The following is a 17,687-nucleotide window of genomic DNA, read 5'->3' on the forward strand; positions in this document are numbered from 1 at the left end:
TGAATTTTATTAAAATTACTGCAACAGTTTATCTTTATTAAAACAAGCTTCAGTTAAAAGGGGTTCAGAATATGGAAACAAGTCAAAATCAATTATATTTTACATCTAGGTAAACGACTGTGAAGAAACTTAACAAAAAACATAAGAAATGCAAAGACAGGATTTAAAGAAAAGACTGACTGGACATACAGGCTATTACTTCTGGGCAAGTCAAAAACTCAACGTGACAAACACTGTTGGTTCTAGATGAGTCCAAAAACCAACTATATTCCAACCAAAATGTGTCATGAGAACCAAACAATAGCACACAAAAATGTAAATTACCGCAACACTCACTGTACTGTTAAATGATTTATCATCAGGTTTTCATCCTAAATACATCTGATATCTTGCTAAAGGTGAATTCTGACTCAAACTGGTTCTATCATTTACAATACAGCTCCAGCATTGTGGTTTATAGTAACAGTCTAACGAAAGACCGAACAAGCCTGTTTTGAGAAATGCAGTCGGCAATGAGGACAAACGGCCGAAAATTCTTTGAACCTTACTTTTCTCGTCTATGAGGACTGCACAAATGAAGAACAACCAGGTTGAGTTACATCAGTGGAAGTGAAATAGTGACCCTGGTCCATGTGTTGTATGAAGAAGCCGTGTGCTGTGGGGTGGATAGCTCCTGGACATGGAGTTTGGCATCACACTGTGTGTCTGAAGACTGTATGAGAGCAGCATTTAACCTTCCCACGGAGGACTGCGCCGGCCATCCACCTCCGTCTCCACGTGGTAGAGTATGTCTGCCAGACTGTGCTCGATCACCGCACCCCAGCCCATATCGCTCATCTAAACACAACAGAAGAGAGGCTCAGTATAGCACAAAAAACTGCCCATCAGGGTGGAGATTAGTGATTAGGTGTGATTAGTGATTAGATTAAAATATTAGTGTGACTAATATTTTACAAATTCAAGTAGTCTCTGACAGTCAGAGACACAAATACATGGGATGCACATATGAGACAAATTACTTGAGAAATGCAGTGTTTATAATTCATTATACATTACTTCTCTCAAACTGTGATGACATTACTTATTACTTCCTGGAAATCTAATTACTTATTACTTTATGTCTATGTTACAGTCCAAAACCCATACAAGCCTTCACTTACTGGAAAGTACAAGGGAAAATCCAAAATGTCCAATAGCCCTTTTAGTAATGTATTTACAAATAGTCAATCACAGTAAATGTCATTAAAATGCACGCCACTATCCCTTCCTTTGAAAAAGACGCAAGCACTCATATCCGACTGCAGTCATGAACAACTGATGTTAAACCTAGAAAGAGCTTAAAAACAGCTTTCGTGAAATTGAGGATGGTCCATTTAGGTGAGGTTGGGGTACATTTTCTTCAGCACAGGGATCTTTATCTATTAGTTTCATATTAACGTGGTAACAAGCTTCAACAGACTATTTGCCAAGTTAACAGGGCTTTGCGCAGCGCTGTTCATATTCACAGTTATGCAGCCAGCTGTCATACAGTACATGCACGTGCAATTACATACAAGGGCTGCATTATCCACAGAAAGAAAATTTGTTCTAAATGGATCATACATAATTGTGTTTTCTTAGCAACATGGGCATTGCAAATAACAAAATTCTTATGTCAGTAACTATAAGTACAGGAGTTTAAAATGTAATGCATTACACTACCGAAAAAGTAATTACTTTACTGTAATGCATTATTTAGCACCCAAACACTGTTCATGATACGCTCAGAAAAGCATACTGTGACAATGTAATGTAATTCTTCACAATAATGATAAATATTGTCATACTGCCCATTTGTTGTCTAGTTGCCTATCAGTTAGAACAATTCAAACAGAAGCTTTATGCAGAAGTCTGTACTCACTGGCTGATACTTGACGTCCTTTGGAGGGTATTTGAAATGTGGTCCAAAATTAACAGACACCTGTGAAGGGAAGCAGACAGAAAGCTTGTAATCCAAACAAATTAGGACACTCTACATGTCAAAAATTTAAATCAAAACTACCCTTATATCGAAACCCAAGAGATAACAGACAATAATATATAGTAACATAATGCTTAAACAGGTGTCTAAGCATTATGTGCTTTGCTCAACAGCACTGACCAAGATTTCTAACTCAGAGTCATACAATGTGGTAGCCTCACAAACAACAGCAGGAACCAAGTGTTAAACAAATAAATAAGGGGTAAGTAACATACCGTGCAGCTTTTGTAGAGGGATATGGCAGGGAAATACATGCCTTCAAACAGGTTGTCAAAAGCCACGCCCTGGCTCACTCCATTCTTGTAAAAAATCATCTAGAAGATTTATTCAAAAACAAAACATTCATGAATACCACTAAGTGCAGATATAGCAAGGACGGAAAAGCGTTTGTACAATACTCACTCGACTACTACTAACTGCCTTTAGGCTCTTCTCTGCCTTGTCCACATAATCCTTCTCTTCAAAGTAGAGGTAGCTTTTGAATTTGATCAGTGCCTGCAAGATTACAATGATTAAGATGCGTCAGATAATGCTTCGGAAAGTATTAATGAAGGTGCACATAAGCAGAAACATTTTGCTTTCAAGAGAACAGCTGATATGGGTAAGCACATGAAAAACGACATACTTTGTCCTTGTATGTATCTGGCAAGGCCTTTGCAGTCTCTGTACCGTCCGGTAGCTCGATGAAGAAGCCCAGGACGTCTCCTTGGCCGTAGCCGTCAGAGTAGTGCTTTCCGATAGACTGATGGAAACGAGTGCCCTTTTTGCTGCGCCATGAGTAGCTGAACTTATCATAGCCCAGCGGAGCCTGAAGATTACCTACAACAAAAGAGCATAACCAGCACATTATAAAAACTGCTTTGTGCTCTTATTTTGACCAGGACTACAATAAATACTTCATTAAAAAAAATTACTAAAGCTAAAAGCAAATGAAACCAAGTGTGAAAATGTTGACATGACTTCATTTGCATAAATCTACCTGATTTCTATGACCTTTTAATCCATTATTAGCATTTTCAGATGAAGTATTCTTTAAAGTGTAACCACTCACCTAAAGGCTGGGACCAGCCAAGTCGGGCTGCAGTGTCAGGGGGCATGTCGTCTATGGACACCTCAAAATACCAGGCTCCTTTTCGAACTCCATGAGAAGCTCGAACCATTGAGTAGCCCTTCTCTCCGGTCACAGTGAGGCGGTCGTCAGAGATCTTCAGCTGGGGCGCTTTAGAAAACACAACAGGAGGAACAGATCCACTAATTAATAATGAAGAGTGAAGATACAAAGGGCAGAAGCAAACCCCTCAAAAGCAGCATGTACTCTTTAGCTGTCGGCATGTTCGTAACATGTTTATTATTGTTGCTGTATTATAATTGTTAAGACTAAGAAGTTGCGGCTATTGGAATAACAGCAGGCCAGACTGGTGAACACTGATTTGTACTCTGTCGCCCCCTTGAGTACTGAGGCACCATTTCACCTTGACTTAAAATCACTTGACCACAATAATGTAAGAATGGATGTTGACTATGACCAAAAGGACCATGCGTCTGCAATGCGCTTGCCAGGCACTGGCATGTGCCGTTGTAAACTAGGGTGAGATATGTTTCTGACCTTCTGGTCATTAACCCCCAGATAAATCTACTTAATAATAATAATAATAACAGTTACAATAAGTTCATTTTACATAGCACCTTCCACAAACCTATGGAACTAAGGATGTTTGGGGGTTGAGTGGTTGTGGTACCATACCACCTTATATCTGTATGACTATGAATAAACTGGTGAATTGTGTGACATTAATAACACATGGTTGTATGGCCAAGAAATACTGGCCTGAGCATTTATATAAAAAAAACCCCATTATCAGACATTTTATTACCTTACATTTTTCTATTTTTCTCATTTTCTATTTTAACACTTTAGAATATTTTGTGATCCATAGAACCCCTAATTAAATAATATATACATGGAGGGGTAGGTGATATGGCAAAAATACAAAATTATGATACTTCAAGATATATTTTGTTTTTCTGAGGTTTGATATGTTGGAACAGAAAAAAAAGCTAAAGTTGGGCCACATTTAAAAAATACTAATTGAAAACTATCAGTTCAATACTGTTAATTTAAAGTTTCACGTAATGCTCTGGACAAAAACCAATTAAACAGGCCTCTTCTTTTAATTAAACATGCAGCTGGGTCAGTGTTAAGTACTGACGATACCCAAAATATATCCAGAAACTCCAGCACTTTGTGTCAGTTAACATAATAAATTTACAGGAAGGGGGATATAATTGGTACTGTAAAGCTCTATGTACCTCGGTCGTGCAGAGCTAGCAGCACTCTCTCATAAAGACACGCCCTGTACAAGTCTCCGGGGATGGGCTTCCCTGCCCAGCAGTCCAACTCCAGCTTCTCCGGATCAGGCGCATGTGGGTCCGGTTCAGCCAGGATGTAGCGGTAACCATCTTTGTTGAAGGGGTGCTCGAGAGGATAGCCATGAGGAGGTAACCGCTGGGCCGAAAACAAAGGGTCGCTGGACAAAAATAAAACACAAGCTCAGATTAGAGCAAACCTACAGACAAAGAGAACACACACCTACCTTGACTTTTTGAATAGATCATTTGGCCATACCTGCGGGTCCTCTTGGCTGTTCCCGCAGTGGCTCCGTCTTGTTGCTGTTGCTGCTTGCGTTTGGCCCCTCTGCCTTTTCCTGTGCCAGGAGGTGGAAGCCCACCTATGATGTAGAAAATAGCTTTAAAACATAGCTTAATACACATCTCCATCTCTTCACTGCTCCTTTCCGACAGCCTTTATAACAATCTATTGGTTATGTCAAATGAATTGTGCCACAAGAAGGGTAAAGGACTTTATTCAGCTATATAAAAATATGAAATAGCACTAAGAAAAGGGAAATTTGAATTCAAATCCAGGATCTAGTTCACCAAAAACATCTGTGTTAATGTCACATATTAAAATCAATTAGTAAAGAAAGTGTTCAAAGATGTATAAGCTTTAATATCTTATGACAATTGCTGTGCAAAGATGTTTGCTTTTGGGGAACTAAACCCAAGACAAAGGTTGAGGACAAAATCAATGAACTACAATAAGCAAAAGCTAAATTTATTGACATCAAACACTCAACAGATTCTGCAACAGACGCTTTATCATTCAGCAGCGACTAAGGTATTATGAGGGCTCTAATTGTCACAGAATTTTGATAAACCCTCATGCTAAAGGACATGGCACTTAGTTTTCAATTTGATTTGTGTGTGCAGCAAAGAAGAGAAGAGCAAGCACAAATAAGCAGGAATTAGTGGACACATCAGGATGACGGTTGAGGACAGTACGCCCAGAAGGAGCAAGCCAGACAAGCTTTAGGACGAACCATAATGCAAAGCTTCAGGTAATGAAAACAAAAGCAAGAGAGCAAAAGGGTTAAAGGAGCACAAAACAGCAGCCTCGAGTTTAAGCACCACAGACACTGGGCTACATATTCACCTGAAAATGATGATCCACCTGGAATATAATGTAAAGCTGTTAAGGATCACCCTCAACAATAGAATTCATCAAAACATTTCTCACACAAATGATTTAAACAGTAATGCCTCTGATTTTTAAAAACTCTGCATAACTTAATTGTTTAGATCAAACAAAGTAATTCAGAGTGCTTTATCAGAAATGTTTAGTGGTGGCGATAACAACCAGACATCTAAAGAGCGTAATGCCTCTAAAAGGTACCTCACAGATGATCATTAGAAAAAATGGTTTGGAATAAGGTACCTGATGTCTGAGACATTGCATGTAAAAACTCAGAAGACACTGGCAGATTCACTGGTCATTTGGGAGAGTAAATAAAATGGGAACCCCTGGTTCCTATCACCACTGTGAAGAAATCTAAGGCACTTTGTCTCTATGCCCTGTAAAATGTTAGTTCTTCAAGGGTTCTTTAGTAAAGAAAATGGATCTATACAGAACCACGAAAACTCAAAAAAACCCTCTGCATGATTAAGGGTTTCTCTGCACTGTGAAAGAGTTCTTCAGAATGTGCTGTAGATGGTTCTATATAGAAACCATCAACAGAAGAACCTTTTTTGGTACTATATAGAACCCTTTTCAAAAGAGAACCATCTACAGCACATTCACCATCAATCTGAAGAACACTTTCTTGATGCAATGTACCCTTTAATCGTGCAAAGGGTTATTTTAGCGTTCAAGGTTCTATATAGAACTATTTTCCTAAAGGAACTTGGAAGATCCATCTTTTTTAAAAGTGTAAGATGAACCATTTGACATGAAACCACTTTGATGATGTTTATAATTTTATTATTGAATTATGCAGACATTTTGAAAAATCGATGGGACCCCCATCATAATAAAAACAAGGTGTAAAGGCTGCCCAACAAAAATCACAAAGATTACATTTGAGATGTCATTCATACACTAATACACAACATCAGATTCCTAATTCGAGCAAATCTGTCTTACCATTAAGACTGCCAGAAGCTGTGACAGTAGTAGTTTGCTTTTGGTTGTCATATGAGGGTCCAATGTTGCCCAAGTCCTTAAAAATACAAACAGATAAACAGTAAAGTTCCACAAACGCACTTGCTCAAAACATCCAAATGCAAGATCACAATCAAAGGAACAGTACCTGATCAAGGAGGCCAAACTTGGGATATTCCTCCTCAGAATCTTTACTGCCAGGGTCAGGATGTTCCTTCACCAGGAACACATCACGTTCTTTACTCTGAACACAGAAAACACTCAAGTCAAAGAGTTCTCAGAGAACCTGGTCTGCGTCCCAGAAAGAATCAACAAAGCATCGCAACTATTTACCATTGTCTTCACTATGTTGTTCGGCCACGTTAGCTTTCCTGGTCTCTGGCGAGTTGTCATGAACTCCCAGTATTTATCAATGAAGGGTATGATGTCCTGAAAACAGACAGTATAATAATGTTAGTACATGGAAGTACAACAAAACAGACATCTCTGTGCATTAAGAACTTACCTTATCTTTCGAAAACATAGTCTTTGGGTGCTCCTCTTGAGTCCTCGACCTCCACGTCAGATTAGCCAAAGCTGTGAGGCACATCTCCTTCAAGTCTGTGAAAGGTTTTTAACAGGACAGAAATAAACAGAAATATTCTTCAGAATGAACACCTAAACTACACTGAAACAGAAAAACCAAAACAAACTCACTTGCTTGTTTCCTCAAGAAGTAAGTATTTCCACTGTGATGACATACGTTGCAGTGGAACACATAATTGGTCATGAATGGAAGGCAGGTTCTATTGGGAAGGCAAAGAAAGTACAGATTCAGCCACCCAGCACTTTAAAGTTAATCTGGAAATCATAACTCATTTTCCTGCCATACTGTGAAGAGTAAAACGTTATCAGGGAGGGTCTCTGAGCTAGGTGAGCGTTTTAACTTGCTGATAGACTGGAGCAGCAGGAGGAGGTGAAAAACTAGTTAATATTTTTTTCCAGCCCAATAGTGCATGGTGATGTAATCAACAACAAGAAGACATCCTTGAATCGACCAAAAATAACTGCATTTCAAACAAAAACTGTGTATTTACATCTTATCTTTTTAAATTTGAATTTTCTTTGTATTTTATAATCTGTAAAGCACTTTGAATGACCGTAGCATATGAAAGGTGCTACATAAATAAACTTGCCTCACCTTGCCTTCCTGTGATGAAAGGTAACGAATACAGGAACAGTGGTTTTAGTATTCGAATACTGGCACCTTGAAAAATTAACAGGCTACCTTCACATTACAAGCCTCACTGCTTATTTTCTATTTTTTGCTCAGATCTAGTGTTTCCAACTCCATGGTTCACATTTGTGAAGTTACTCAAATCTGTCATTAATGTGAATAAACTGGAGTACTCCAACCCTGACATAGCATCTTTTTAGATAGTTTAGATACCTTTTTAGAGATAATTAGCAAAAAGCCCTATTTATTGTTACTGATTAAGTTACATTACTCCATCACTGTCCATGACCTGTGAAAATTGAGAATATTATGTGCAAAAGTGAAAATTAATCTTCAATCAGGTATGGAAACCAATAAATGTATTCTCATAATTTATGGTTTAAAATTTAACAATGAATGGGAAGACCAGTGCATACTTACGCAGTGTCAATGCTGAAGGTGTCAGCAGTGAACCACTTCATGCACAACGCGCACTGCAGCTCCACTTCACCCAGCTGCCGGCCACTCTCCTCATCTCCTGAGCCCGTCTGTGTGTCTGCAGTCTCTGGGCCCTCGCCAGCCGCATCCTGAGGTTCATGGCAGGGGGATGGCACAGAAATGCATTACAGGTTTGCTGTTAATAGGTGAACTTATTCTGAATGTCTTTAAGCAGTCTGTGGACCTACCATAGTCTCCTTGCTATTGGCTGATTCTGTTTCCAAGTTCGATGTTAGGTCTCCAAATGGTGCATCTCTGCAATGAGAGAAAATATTTCTAAGGTAAAAAGAAATTCACAATAAAAATTCAAATTTAATGACCAACAAGTGAATTTCAGCTACATTACATTTAGCTAAGTTTATTTCAGACAGTAAAATAAGGATTTATTTAGCCAAATTATTACTCTGTGTAGTTTGTAATGACAAATGCTCGTGGCAAGACAGAGGACAAATCAATATTGCCAACAGCTCTGTACACTGTCAACATTTTCCCGAACATTTTCAGTTATACTTATTGCTGAATAACATATACAGTCATAGGTCTCTATTGTTTCATGTAATAAATGAGACCTTGTAGTCCCTGTAACAGAGCCCCTGTTCTCTTAAAGAGAGATTTTTCAAATTTTCCACATTCAGTGGATGACAGGTGATAGGAACCAAGGGTAGCAACGTCCACAGCACATACGTAGCCATTTTATTTATTATATGCAATGATAAAATAACAGTAAAACTGAATAAATAAGTAATCTTTGGGGACTAATTTGCCTTACACCAACTACCTACATGGACCTCTCTTCCATTACTGTATTACAAAATACATTCTGGGGCAGAAACATTTATCTCAAATCTATCATAAAACAATGCCTCAGGTCGCACATTTGTATCCTTTTCATGTAATAACTTTGCGAAGTAGCCTTAATAGGCATACAACTCCTCAGACGTCTGGTTCCTAACACCACCACAACTGCGAACAATTCTGACTCGGCAAGTTTCTCTAGAATGGAGAGGAGAATTTCACACCAAACTGCTCTGAATGGCTTTGTTTTCACCATTAACCATTTAATTATGCATATTTCAAAAAAACAAAAAATCGGTGGAATTCCCCTTTAACCATGGCCCCATCAGAAAGAGCTGCTTGGGTTTGTTTTGATGGAGCAAATGAGTTTGGTTTACAGTTCAACATCCGTTTAAAACGAGGCTGAAGTCGGATTCCTATTCGCCAGCTTCTTATTCGAATTTTCCCGTCCCACCTTAAATGGTGCAGTGGTTACACTGTGGCGCTTGTAACTGCTGCACCATTTAAGGTGGAACGGGAAAATTCGGATAAGAAGCTGACTTCAGCTTCATCTGTTTACACACTTGTATGTAGGCATTAATGGATGATTTCTGTCTTCACACTAAATATCCAAGAACAATAATGAGAAAAACACTAGTATCGCTAAAGCCTATCAGAGTAAATCTCATCTATAACAAGTGTGAATTGAGAGGTTTCTTCCCTGCACATTTGGGTTCGAATCCCCAAGTAGCTCTGTTCCTACAACCTTAGCGAAATCAATGTTTTATCATCACTAAAGCTTGAAGGTTCTCACGGAAATTACTTAAAGTTTTTACTACATATCAGTAGCTAAACCTGCGGTTATACTGAACAGAGAGCGAACGAAGAGCGAATGAAGAGAAGTCAGAGAGCTGCGTTACTCAGTCCCACTGCATCTGTTTACTGAGTCAAACTCCGCACCAGGCTTTTACACTCAGCGCTCAGAGAAAACAATCTGTATAATATTGACATAAAAAGCTTGTCGGCCATTTAAGACTCAGTTTCTACGTGTTAGAGGTTTGTTTTCATTGAATCTCACCCGTCCCCTGTTTCTCCCTCCGCCACAGACACACCGCCCGCCTCTGTCTCGGAAGCCATGTTTGAAACGGATTCTCGGGGGAAATCTCGCGATCGAACGCGAAAACGACCCTGCCCCCTATAGGCGAGATCGAGAAGTGTGAAGCCAATGAAAGACAGAAAGAGTGGGGGGGGAAAAAGTAAAACAAGAAAGAGCAAAAAGAAAGGTACAGTGAAATAAATGGCTAAAAAAGGAGGAAAGAAAAAAGTAAGAAAATGAAAAAAGAAAGAAAGATTGCAAGGAAGAAAGAAAGAAAAGAGGTAAAGGAACAACGGAAGAAAGCAAGAAAGAAAAAGAAAGAGTGAAAGAGTGGAACAAAGCTAAAAACGAGAAGGAAAGAAAGGAAGAAAGAAAAAGAAAGAGTGAAACAAAGAGCTAAAGGAAGCAAGGAAGGAAGAAAGGAAGAAAAAGCTGATGAAAGAAAAAGCGAAAGAGGTAAAGCAAGAAAGAAAAAAGAGAGGTAATGAAATCAACAAAGGAAGAGAAAAAAGAAAGTGAGAAAGTGAAAGAAAAACAGGTAGAAAAAAGAAAAAAAGAAAGAATGAATAAACTCATAAACATTGTCTTCTTAGTCTACATTTAGTCTATAGTCTACATTCAAAACATTCCATGAAGTATAACTGCGGGCCGTTTGAAGAAGCGCAAAAAAAAACAAAATAACGTAAAATGATAACAATGCTATTATTATTATTATTATTAGTAGTAGTAGTAGTAGTAGTAGTAGTTGTAGTATGTGGTGGAGGTAAAACAAAATACTATTGGTTAATTATTGTTAACCAATAATTTTCAATCATTATTTAGATTTCGGCACTTAGCAGAGTCTTCAAGATGGAGTCTGACATGTATTAAACATTAAGCTGGCTATAAATATTGGGATTTTGTCAGATCTGCTCTGATTGGCTATCCACACAATCTTGTGAACACATTTCTGTGCAACAAGTTGTATCTCTTTGATGGGAACCACGTGATTGCAAGTAGTTGCCTGTCTGCACTGAGACTTTCAGAATGACAGCTGCAGGACTGAGAAAAAGTTCACAGCATCATATCTTCAGTTATTCAAGAGCTTTCTTTTAAGTGTTTATTAGCGTTTAAGCAGAATACACTTGTGAGTTTGCCAACACATTTGTTTTTGCTGTAGTGCTTTTTTAGAAATCGTCTGCCAGGTGTTGGCAATTCTTGGCCACTTTAGGCAACAAAATGCACCCAGGCCCGGATCATCCCATGGGTTTTATGGGTATGTGCTCAGGGGCCTGAGCACTAGGGGGACCCTGTGAGTAATTATGAGAAAATCTAAACAGCTGTTTTGACTCATGGGATCTTTACTAGTGGCAGAGTGAAAAAATGAATTAATTTCAACCTTGTCGCTGTGTTATGGCCGATCGTAATCCACGTTTCCTAAACACCCGCTTTATATTCTCTTCCAAACATTGCTTAGCGATTGTTCCACTACCTGCCATTACCTCGGCCAAGCTTTCAGCATTTTTATCTGGGGCTTGATCTGCGAACTGTCTACTTCTGTGCATAAAGTCATCAGAGGTCAATACAAATGGAAAAAAAACATTTTCCACACCTGCTGTGGCAGTATGCTTCAGCCTAGGATAATTGACAGTTTGGGTTTTTAAGTTTGCTGCTTTCTTACATTTTTACTATGTACATTTCAGCTGTTTGATTTTAATCTGTCATCTTTGTTGGGCTAAATGTGTTGGATGTGAAGAGCAAACTAATGCTTTAACGGAAAACATGCATGATTTTTTAAACTGCATCACTTTTTCAGCCATCCAGATATGACATATGGCATGTTTGATATCAGCCATCTGTGTTTTTCCTGAACTGAAGCTAGCCCAGGGGTGTCTGGCTTAGGGTCTGGCTATAGGGCTATAGCCACAGGTATATTATGCAACCATCTTTTGTGGCAGACAAATCCCTGTTTCATCCTTGCCTCAGCCACTAGACTTTTGAGACCCTTTTTACTTAGCAACTTTATTTACAAAAAAGGAAGAGTGACAAATCTAGTGATGGGGAAAGCAAGAAATATAAAACTTTTATAGGACTACTGTAATTTATTCCCATGCATGCTGACCATTTTCTTTATTGAGTGTTCCATAGTTTACCATAGCTTCACTCTCCATGGTAGGCTACTATATGATTTTCAGAAACGGTTTACAAAGATACTTAGTAAGTACCCAGTTTTATCAGTCAGCCTTCACCATAGTTTATTACAGTACAACAGTTACCATGATCAAAATACATGAAACTGGAACTGCTCCCCACTTATATTTTAATAATGCACTGACCACCAAACCTGAAATGTCCCCAGTTTTCATTTCAGAAATGTGGGCATTTTCTAATATGTGACAAGCTAAACCAGCACTAGATCAGCATAAACAAGCACAGACCATCTTAGACTAGCAAGGAATGCATGCTGGTCTGTGGTGATTTTTTTAGCAGGGTTATAGACAGTTTTGTCCACCATTATTTTTGGGTTTCGAAATGTGTCAATGATTTCTAGGCAGGTTCTGCTGCTGAACTCAACACTTATGTCTATCACTCAGACTATCACTCTCCTGAGGGCTCATCTAACACACTTCACTTGAGCTAATAAAGTAATGGCCCTAAAGCTGGAGTTGGGGATTTCCTCGAGAGGAAATGACGAGGTCAGGTCTGGCTTGTGAGACTATGGACACGAGCTAACAAGGTAGAATAGATCAATTTTGATTTCAGGTTGACTTTAAGGCCACAGGTTAGTTGAGCTTTAAAAGCTTGATTCTGTGGTTTGTGTGGATTTGTTGGTATGCTTTGGATCACTGTACTGCTGGAACAGCCTGAAATTCTGACAGAGGCAGTTAGATTTTGACATAAATCTCATGGTATTTGAAATACTAATGCCATGTGTTTTAACATGATTCTCAGAGAGTTTACTGTCAAAGATCCACCACCATACTTTCCCATGCACATAGGGATCTTTTCTGAATGACCTTGACTGTTTCTCACCAACATGTAGTGTTTGCCAAAAAGCTCTACTTTTACCTATTTGACTGGTTCCCAGAGATGTTTCTTGATTTCAGGTTTTTACATTACGGGTTTAATGTCAGCAGAAGCATTCTGAAAGATCTGTAAAATCGGCATAAAAGTGGCATTGAGAGTTGCTGAGCCTAGAAATCCCTGCACCTGTCCAACTATGTTCTTGCCTCTCAAACCTCCTTCGCAATAAGCAACAGGCAAAAGACACCTGTATCCTTAAAGGGGAATTTCATTGATTTTTGCTGATTGATTTCTGATGTCTGCAAACTAAATGTTTAAGATGTAAACAAAGTCAATCAGAGTGGTTTGATGTCAAAGGCTCCATTCTAGAGAAACTTAGAGTCAAAACTGTTGACAGCAGCCAGACATCTAAAGAGCATAATGCCTCTAAAAGCTCCTTCATAGGAGGCTATTACATAAAACAGAAGCATAAATACATTATCCTTATCCCTGACACAATGTTTTATGATAGTTCTGCAATAAGGTTTTGGCCTACTTTTGAATATATTTATGGTGGAGATGTACATGCAGGGCATTTTAAGGCAAAACAATTTTCAGATTTGTATCATTATCAACATTAAAAACTTCAGAAACCATTTTAGTGTTAGTTTGGAATATAAATAAAACGGCTACATTTGCATATAGACATAATGACCCCTGGTTCACATCAAGACCACAGTCAAGAGGTTGAGATTGTAAATTTCTCTACAATGAACTATTTCACATCAAATCACTCTGAATGACTTTATGCAGCAATAGTCAGTGACTGACCTATACAGCTGTTTTGAAAACTGATAGAATTCACCTTTAATTATTGGTGTAATATATTACATATTATATTATGTTATATTATTAGGAAATTAAGGCCACATGAGCTCATTTTGAACCAATAAAAAATCATTTAGTTAACTGTGAGGACTGATTTTTTTGCTTGAGGAAAGTACAGTCTCCTTTAAGTATTATTGAACCAAATGTCACTGACTCTCAAACGCATCGTAAACCTGTAAAACGCAGTTTAAACAACTATTACTACTAGAAGTGCTATTGTCCTGTTAAAAGTACATGACAATTATTACAGAGACTGTTGTTAAACGCAGCAGCCAGACAACCAACGAGGGAATTACTCTGTTTGCTGAATGTAAAATGCGGCCAGGAGAATGCAGGGGGATTGTTAAAGTACATGATTGTTTGCGTGTCTTTCTCTGTGATCTATTGTTGGCCATCTGTGAAGTGTGGACAATGCTGGGGGGTTCGGAGGGCTTGGTTTGTGTTATAGTCTGTAATGAAATACCCCCTGTGTACTTGGTCTCAATGAAGACTTGAAAAGAGTCTGCTTAACCTCTCACCATGATACATTTGTGTAGCTTCACCCTCCGTTTTGCTTTCAGTGCATGCCTCAAGTCCTCTCTTTGTCTTTCAGCACACTTTCACTCTGCCTAAGAGCAAGCCATTTCTTTAAGGAGAAATTCCCCCAATTTCTCAAGATGTCTGCATAATTAAATGGTTAAGATGTAAACAAAGTCATACTTCATTCTAGAGAAACCAGAATTGTTCACAGTGGTGATGATAGGAACCAGACGCTAGAAGAGTTTAATGCCTCTAAAAACTACATTGAATATGCTGCCTGACACCTGACACTGTTTTACAATAATTTTGAGACGATGCTTCAGCCTAGTATGTATTTTTTACATATATGCATGGTGGAAAGCTACATGCAGGGTGTTGTAAGGCAAAATAGTCCCATTTTTTCAAAGTTATCACGATGAACATTGCATATAAAGATTAAAAGATGAAGATAAAGTCATTAAAATGGCTATATTTGTGTTTTAGCCATCAAGACGGCTGGCTCTTACCACCATAGTAAAGAGATCGGAGTTGGTAGGTTATTGTACAGTTAACCATTGCACATCAAACCACTCCAATCTCATCGACTGAATTACGCAGAAATATTTATAAAGGAATGGTTGCATTAATGACAGTATTTGCAGTAGAGGCTGGGGGAATGAAATAAGAAACCATAGGATTGGCTGAAACTCTTTAGATTAGCATTGATATTGTTATGTTATCAGTTACAACAGATCAGCAAGGTCTAAATCAGTCAAGAAGACAGCAACTGTTTCCTTTGAAGGCCCTTCACGATAGAGATGATGTTCTAGGTCTTTCTGGGTCCACTAAGAGTTTGACTTCACTAGTGATGGACCAAATGCACAGATCTTTCCTAAGCAGTCAATACCGAACTAAATCCATAGAGAGAAGCAAAAGTAAAAAGTTGCATTATTATAGTCATACATTTTAGCTTTCATTCCCATGGCTAATATTAAAGTTCTGGCAATTGATTAACCGCTTATGCTGCAAGAGGCCATATGTAGGTGCACGGTTCAGTTCCTCACTCTTATATCTACATCATATGTGCAAAACTCACAGATTAGCACAATAGTAGGTATGGAATAAGAAGTCTGACGAGTTTTAAGGAGTTAATTTTACAGAAAATCTAAAGGAACCTGAAAGGACCATGTATAAGATCACTAGAAGTCCCAATCAACATCTCAAATACATCACAATTAGGGAAAAAAAAGTGCTCAGTGTTATTTGTTAAATTTTATCTGCAAAGCAGTGTATTCCTTTAGCCTCAATGGTTTGACCGAATTTACAAATAGTTACAAGTTTTTGTTCATCAGTGTTCTCTCACTACAATACCCAGCATGCATTATGAAAATACATCATACAACTATTAGGAATCCCTGTGGTGTCAACCAATTCTGACAGCTGACCACTGAGTTATAGGTGTAGTGTAACTCTTGCTTCGGTTGTGAAACAATATTCTTAGAAAACAGGGATTCTACGTTTAATCAGGGCAAAATGAATGCCAGAGACTTTAGCCTTTCAGTTTGAGTCATCCATTCTCTCCATTGTAATGATGATTTGAAGGCAGTTACTACAGTTATACGGCTGCAATAAGATATTCGGCTTCCTAGTAGTAACGTTAGCTATTTGCTTTCCTTCTGTATTCATCAGCTAATGGGAAAAAAAAACAAATTTAAAACAGACCACCCTTAACAATTCACCCCAAAGCACTTGTAGTTTTTCAGATTTTTCTCCAGCCTTGAAGATATTTCATCTGAAGGGAGATTTCTTAGTCTTTAAACTGGAAAATCTCACTCTAGAGACTACTATGGCACTGCTATGATATGGATACAACAGATGTAGCAACAGTTAAAGTGTCCCTTTAACTTTCAATGCAAGTTACTGAGATTTAGTCATTTGTGAGCACTGCTATTGGTCCATTCATCATGAAACGTTCACAAATGTAAAGGCAGTTGGCATTTTCAAATGGTGTTCAAATAAATAACAAAAAAAACAAGTTTTATTTGGCAGTAATGATATTCAGCTTCAAAAGAGCACATCAATTACCCTCATAATAAGGTTAATAAGGTTAATCTATTTTATGGTTTAACTTCTCAGCCCCACATCCCCTATGGAGAATGCAACAGAGCTGTACTCCAGGGAGCTTCAGGCACACTCCTCTTGGCTGGCCCCTTGCTGGCAAAGCTCCTAACCCTCATCTCTCTGGACAAAGAGGGAGGTCAGGGAGGGTCAGCAGCACTGGTGACATCTGCTAATTGTCCTGGTGGGCCGGCTAAGCTTCACTCCACGAATACCAGTGCTTTGGTTGGTGTTGACACCTGGGAGGACTCTGGCAGCTGCCACAGAAGACCACCTCTGGAGGCTTTGGAGATTATTTACAACTCGAGACCAAACTCAACACCCCCAACGCACTTCGCAAAGTCGATAGAGTCATCAGTCTCAGATGCAGATGAAGAACAACATGGTTGCCTTGCATCCTTTAGGCTTCACGGGGTCAAAGGCACGATAAGATGGGTCACATTTATAACAGATATTTATGAAAGCCCATTTCCACCAGGCAGAAAATTGCCTTTTTTTTCTCTTTCTCTGTTTCTGGCAGTAGTATGTCAAAATAATGACTTGGTATCTCAAAATAATGACATTTTCTAAAGATATTAACTGATCTTGAAATATTTTTTTTTCTCAAAATATATACTTACTAAGTTGGAATAATGAGTTAAAATATTAACTCACTATGTCAAAATAATTAATTATTTTCTACAAATATTGACTTACTACTTTGTCAAAATAATGACTTAATCTCTCTTAATAATGACTAATTATTCAGAAAAAAATGCTTAATTTCTTAAAATTTCTCAACTGATTGTTTTGATAAAGCTTAAAATCTTGATAAAAATTATTTTTTCATTATTTCAAGATATAAAGTCAATATTTCAAGACACCAAGTCAATATTTTGAAAACAAAAGTTCTTATTTTGAGACGCTAAGTCAATATTTTAAGAAGATTTCATCATTATTTTGAGATACTATTTGACAAATGTAGTCATTAATTTTAGATACTAAGTCAATATTTTGAAAACATAAGTGATTATTTCAAGAAACTAAAAAAATATTTTGAGGATATACATCACTATTTTAAGATGCTAAGTCAATGTTTGACATACTGCTGCCAGAAACAGTGAAGGAGAAGAAAGACAAG

The 17,687-nt window shown here is 38.1% G+C and overlaps 1 protein-coding gene across 2 annotated transcripts; it reads right to left on the reverse strand.

The window, feature by feature from the left end:
* Positions 1–61: 61 nt before the first annotated feature.
* ash2l (ash2 like, histone lysine methyltransferase complex subunit) lies at positions 62–10,134 on the reverse strand. Of its 2 annotated transcripts, none has more exons than XM_036595053.1 (17): positions 10,064–10,134; positions 8,400–8,466; positions 8,155–8,300; positions 7,215–7,303; positions 7,024–7,118; positions 6,852–6,947; positions 6,667–6,762; positions 6,501–6,576; positions 5,514–5,531; positions 4,647–4,749; positions 4,331–4,548; positions 3,072–3,239; positions 2,646–2,839; positions 2,423–2,515; positions 2,236–2,334; positions 1,901–1,960; positions 62–837 (listed from the first exon to the last, which is right to left on the reverse strand). In XM_036595053.1, the coding sequence occupies exons 1-17, from the start codon at positions 10,120–10,122 to the stop codon at positions 730–732; spliced, it is 1,785 nt and encodes a 594-aa protein (XP_036450946.1). In that variant the 5' UTR covers positions 10,123–10,134; the 3' UTR covers positions 62–729. The 2 variants fall into 2 exon arrangements, with proteins under 2 accessions (XP_036450946.1, XP_036450948.1); XM_036595055.1 differs by having other exon boundaries at positions 8,400–8,487; positions 10,064–10,108.
* Between the last annotated feature and the right edge of the window lie 7,553 nt (positions 10,135–17,687).

This window comes from Colossoma macropomum, unplaced genomic scaffold (assembly GCF_904425465.1).
Source record: "Colossoma macropomum unplaced genomic scaffold, Colossoma_macropomum, whole genome shotgun sequence".
Lineage (NCBI taxonomy): Eukaryota > Metazoa > Chordata > Actinopteri > Characiformes > Serrasalmidae > Colossoma > Colossoma macropomum.